General features: G+C 35.4%; 1 protein-coding gene across 11 annotated transcripts in view; it reads right to left on the bottom strand.

The window, feature by feature from the left end:
* Positions 1-2,144: 2,144 nt before the first annotated feature.
* Positions 2,145-6,000, bottom strand: part of SLIT2 (slit guidance ligand 2) — a 264,849-nt gene continuing 260,993 nt past the window's right edge. For 7 of the 11 annotated variants that reach the window (XM_065060628.1, XM_065060630.1, XM_065060635.1 and 4 more), the window contains 2 exons: positions 5,065-5,276; positions 2,145-3,986 (listed from right to left, as the gene is read on the bottom strand). In XM_065060628.1, coding sequence (XP_064916700.1) covers positions 3,745-3,986; positions 5,065-5,276 — 454 coding nt within the window. In that variant the 3' untranslated portion in view covers positions 2,145-3,744. Of the gene's footprint in view, positions 3,987-4,644; positions 4,734-5,064; positions 5,277-6,000 lie in introns of all 11 variants that reach the window. The other 4 variants (XM_065060633.1, XM_065060637.1, XM_065060636.1 and 1 more) reach the window with 3 other exon arrangements.

The raw sequence follows: 6,000 nt of genomic DNA, 5'->3' as shown, positions 1-6,000 counted from the left end.
CTTAATCACCATTCATCTCACCAAAACTAACATGGCGACATCCACCTTCTCTATTGCCTTGCTACTGTCCTTGCAAGGACACTGTACATCACCAGGTCTGCCATTTTTTTTTGTCACCTACGTAACCTCTCCATGACAGTATTTTCCTAGGCAAATGCCTTCATAACATCATATGAATATTATATTGGTACCTACACAAAGCATCATGCTATTATGATAATTCTTGTAATACTAAGCCTCATGATATCCCCATACAGCAATAAAAATATTCTGAATAAAAGGCAAAATTGTTATTAGAGTAGAATGTAGACAATAAACTGTATCTCTCAAAGCTTGTTCAAAGCCCACCATTGGTCTGCTTAGAACAGTGTTTCTAATCAGTCACATATCCATCTTCCCCAGAAACTTTTAATACAGACTGCAGAATCTCATTCCATGTGTGATAGTTCCTGTTCTGAATTGACTTTCAATGTCAAAAAAAAAACCCAAAACAATGACTTTTGTTACTGTTTCATTCAAGAACAGTCTTTTTTCCACACTGTTTCACATTTTCATAATCTGTGTGATGACAGTAGGAGCAGCACACGAGCCAGTACAAATTAAGTAGTATTCATGTGCTTTCTCTTTTATAGCTTTTAAGAATACTGGCAGAAAATGATGGAATCTGCAAGCTTCAGCTTTCTTGGTTTCTAATGAAAAAAGAATTTGCATTGTATGCAGCATTAACTCCAAGTGAACTTGGTTACTGTACTGAGTTGTATCTTTCAGACCCAATGTTGTTTATGCATTTCATTCAATACATTAAAAGCAGACTGTATGAGAACAACTCCTATAGCAGGCAGCAGGCCCTACAAGAGAAAACTACTATAATCCCTGAGCAGTGTATTAAAAGCTGCATAACTTATGTTTTTGAATTAAAGCCTATGTGTCCAGAGTGCTCTACACTGAACAAAATTCTCCACTGTGTCAGCTATGCCTAAAGCTACAGTTCCCTCAGATCCCTGTTTCCCTTTTGGAGAAGACAGCTACAAGGCAGTCTATTATAGCAATAGGTACAAGAAACCTGATTTAGGCATGAAAAAGGTGTCGGAGTGACGCAACCCGCTGAGAAGATTCTTTCTCATCATGCACAGTGGCACACCGTGCTTAAGGGCTTTTTTTTTTCCGCAGTGAGAATACAAGGCTGCTCAGGTTACTAAGGTGAGCTGAGTCACTGTTTAATGTCGGTGCCTTATATTCCACCAGAGGGGTAGGTTGTGGTGCTTTTTCTCCTTTTTTTTTTTATTCTCTAAATTATGAAGTTTTTGTTTGGTTCTGCATAGAAACCACAAAAAGACCCTGTCTTGATGGCCTCAGGATCACTAGTAGCTGATAGCATTGCTTGAATATCAGTGCAAAGTTCCTCTTTCTCTGTCAATATGAAAACAGAAAGCAGTTCAACTCCAGGTACTTGGTATAGGGATTTTGATCATATACAGAAAAATAATACTATTTATCGAAGAATACTATACAAGCACTGTTGTGCAAAAATGGCTGCTTTTCCCTCAAAGCTACTCCTGTTTACTGAAGATCATTCAGAAGTCATAGAAACTGCAAAGGCAGCCTCATGCTAAAGGCTGTTTCATTGGATATTTAGACAAAATCTGAAGTACACTAACTAAAATAACACAAAAGTATCTGTAAAAATTATACTGTGGAAGAGAAACCTGGTTAAGTATCGTCCCATACAATTGCTTGAGTTTAAAATACTTAGTCCAAGATTAGTGACAATGAAGCCCTCTGAAAAATCCAATTACTTGCTAAAACAACTGTCAAATTGCCATTTCTATAAACATTAAAATATTTGACTAGACTCAATTTGCCTCTTCATGCAGTGTACTTTATTTTTAAGTCTTTTGTTAATTTAGGTACGAGTTCAGCTGTGTTCGTAATGAAACGACATTTCAGATGTCACTGCCTATAGGTGTAATAATCCCAAATTAATTCCTTCTTCAGATTTTCAGCAATGAATACACTACATCTAGGGTTGAGTTTTATTCTGTTGTTTTTTTTTTTTACCAAATATTCTTTGCAACTACAGATGTTTAATGAAAGGCTGTTAGACAATTTAAACTTCTCAGAATAATACAAATAAAAGCTGTTAATGAAGTAGATATCTGTTTAATTTACAAACATCAGTAGCATTACTGATATCAGTCCAAATAAGACAAAGCACACTGCATTACACATGTACATCTAACTTTTTTGTAAAAAAAATAATAAAATAAAATTGAAAAACATCTGCATTTTTACAGGGTACCCTGGGTTTTACTGAAAGAACACAACCCACTATTGATTACCAATTCTACATTATAATTTAGCAGCAACATGTTAACATGGGGAACATTAGGGCAGTAAAGTAGTTTTATTATTTGGGGAAAGTCACAGTTCTTGATAGCACAGCCTTTTTTTCTTTTTTATAAAAAAGGTAAAGAGCTCCATGGGAATATTAATTTATAAAGATCTACCTTCTAATGTAATTTACTACATGCCATCTTATTTTCTGTAAATACTGTATACAGGGAAAATTAACTCTACAATTGCCACCTAGCGTAAAGACATTTTCTGTCATACATTACGGGTTCTTGGAAGGTGTCCTGAATATCTGCTGTATGTGAAAACTGCAGATTGTCATCACTTTCAGATTCAGTGACACCAAATGGTCAGATTCTAAGGAAAAGAAAAAGGGGAAAGGGCGGAATAAACAGACTGAAAACATTTACCCCAAGACGACATGCTATGTTAGTTCTATTGCAAAAAGTCCTGATTTTTAAGTCCTTTAAAAAAAAATTACAAAAATACTGGGACAAATATAAATTAATATATATTAAAGCATTGAAAAACAGTAAAAGGGATGGTCTAAAAGGGTTAAGTACAATGTACTTTGATACAATAAATATTTCTCAATGAAACCAAATACTGTATAGAGTTGTTTAGAAGTCATAGAAACAGAAATCCATATTATTACTAATTTATCCATCAATAATCTATTTTTATCATCCCCCAAACATTTATATTACAAAAAATTAATACTGGAAAAGGGCAGATAAACACTTTTTAATGCTTCTTTTGCTAACATGCTGACATAAAAGTATACATCATCAGGAGATTTCAGGATTATAGTATATTCTTGTATCTCCCATTTCCCATCCATTAAATGGGACCCATCTTCTCAAGATGCTTAATAATTCCAAAAGATAAAATCTATTTCATACAATTGTTATTTCTGCATAATTTGATTCTTTTCACTCATAATGCTTCCTCATCCATAGGTAAAATGATTGGTACGGTCTGTCAAGACAATAAAATATACTGATACGAAAGTGAAAAAACAAGCCTCATGTTCTGGTCAATATTTCATCTCTGAGCTGTTAAGTTGAAAGTCACATGTGTGTAGTGTCAGTGTATCTTCAGCATGTTATAAAGAAGAATCCGTGTTAAAAGCAGTTAAAGTTTCCCATCTCTGTTGCAATGTTACCAGGTCTGTTTTTTTTCTTCAAAGCTCCTCTTGGCTATGAGAAGTCTCAGTTCAAGCACTTGAATCTCTTTTTTTTCAAATGAAGAAAAAGTCTTTATTCTCATAATAAAAATAAGTCTGTTCTGTATTTTACAATATATTTCAAATATTTCCACTATGAAGCATTAATTAGTCCGACACGGCCAATAAGTATACAACATTTCAAAAGACAAGTGTGACAGGGACACTTAGGAGGGACAATTTGTACAGCCACACTTCACTACTTTTTCAACCTCGTCCACAAATGACGACCCGTCAGTGCATTCAAAAGAGTATTTCCGTCTCTTGCTCCTTAGTGGTCCACAGCACTGCCCGGTTGAACATCCTCCTTTACATTCTAGTCTCGATACCTTCTTGGTCGTCTGGCACGCTGCATACCCTTGCTGCTTTTGGTAGTAATCTCGGATTCGTTCCCCTCGACAAGAGACTTCTGTAGAAAACAACATTTGAAATAAGAGATACACTTTTGAGACACAGCTCAAAGAATGGTTGACATTGCTAAGGAAGATTCTGTGTTTCAAATTGCAGTTGGGATCGATATTTTAAAGTTTGAGTCAGACTGTATATTGGAAATTAGTGGTTCTACGAAACATAATTTGATTAATGTCGAGTTTTACTTCTTATACCTCCTATTTTCAGTAAAGTTTATATTATGCATATGTAAACCATAAATACAAAGCTATTACAATGACAAGAAAATTGGAAGCTTAAATCTTTTCCTCTTTTATAAAAAATACACATCTTCTGTTCCTACATTGCTTGCAGCTGGTTCTATTTACTATAGGGAAATGTTTCGGAGAGCATGCAATTTAATTTATTAGACCTGGAGTTTAATATTATTCAAACTGTTATTTAATACAAGTTACATTCCACTAACTTCATAAATTACTGAGGTATAAAACCAGCTAAAAATGAGACATCTGTTAAAAGTTCTACAGCCATATTCTTCTATCCACATATATGTACCATATGAAATAAATGCCATCTGGGGTAAGAGAAAGAGAAAAAGAGGGAGAGAGAGAGCTTTGATAGACAAAGGAAAAATAAAAAGGTAGGGGGAAAAGTCATCCTGTTTTCATCCATCTCACCTGCATAATTCGCTGTGATAAATCAGTTGAAGCTGAGAGGTCAAAAGTAGAGTTTGTGATAAAACTAGGAGCAGAATCATTGGATTTGGCTTCTCAGTTGCAGAAAGCAGAGAAACAATACAGAAAGATACAGCAGGTAAAAGGTAATAGTTAAATATTGCAAAAATGTGTTTCTGAATAAATGCAAAAAAGAGAAATGTTTTCACAGCAAAACACTTGATGAAAAAATCCTGAAAATGTAAACAAATTCATGGGAAAAGGTTGATTTTTCGCTGAGATAAATTCTTATGGTAAAAACCAAAAAACTAACAGATGTGTGTATTGTGGGGAAAAAATGTTGGTAATGTTTTTGGCTGTTCATGTTTTGATTAAAAAAAAATTCTACGACCAAAACAACAACATGACTTTTAATATTTTTACCTTTATCACAGCTGTCCCCTGTGTATCCGCTGCTGCATTCGCAATATGGTTTCCCAAGTCCTGAAAGCCTGCATTTGCCATGTTTACACCTGATGGATTGGCAGGGGTTAAACAGCTTTTCATCTTCATCACAGAGGACTCCCCCATGTCCCTGCAGGCATTTACAACTGTATGAAAATGCATTGATCGGCAAGCAGGTACCATGCACACATCTACAGGGGAAACAAGCCCAAGAGAATAAAAATAAATTATTCATCAAAGTTCAGGCTAAGCAACATTAACTACAAATACTTTGGACTGTACTCAGAAGAAATTGGTTTTGTTTTTAATGGACTTTTTTAGTGAGATGCAGTGATGTGGTTGATAATTGGTATGCAGGTTTACACAAAAAAAGCTGCAGTACGGAAATCTATCTCACCAGAAAACAGCCACTGTAGATGTGTTATGGAAGATTTTTACAGGCCACAGTAATTAAAACCAGCATTTCCTGTCTACCTAAATTTTCAGCATGCTTTTGAGAAGAACACAGCAAAATCAAGACCAAATATAATCCACTAGAATTAAGTAGAGAAAAAGGACACTCACCTGAAATTCTGGTTCTTGTCTCATTTAAAAAACCCACCACATATTGTCACTCATTGATTATGGACCTCCCAGCACAAAGACAGGTCAGGCACTTTCTAGCTGAAACTTTTCTGACCCAAGCAATGGCAGTTTTGAAGCTGAACATGTGCTCTCCCTTCGGATACATCAGTCTTCATTGCCAGCTGCCAGTCGTGTGGTCATACAATGTACAAGGCAGGTCTCCACTTCACTGAAAGCCACCAGTCCTCATCTAGCACTCATGCAGAAACTCACCCCAGATGAGGTTGCATATTATCAAGTCTCACCCAAGTAATGAAACTAGCTGCTCTCTCCATTGAGCTTTGATAATAA

Source organism: Columba livia, chromosome 4, assembly GCF_036013475.1.
Source record: "Columba livia isolate bColLiv1 breed racing homer chromosome 4, bColLiv1.pat.W.v2, whole genome shotgun sequence".
Classification (NCBI taxonomy): domain Eukaryota; kingdom Metazoa; phylum Chordata; class Aves; order Columbiformes; family Columbidae; genus Columba; species Columba livia.
Note: the sequence above shows the minus strand (reverse complement) of the source record. Positions and strands in the feature narration are given on the sequence as shown.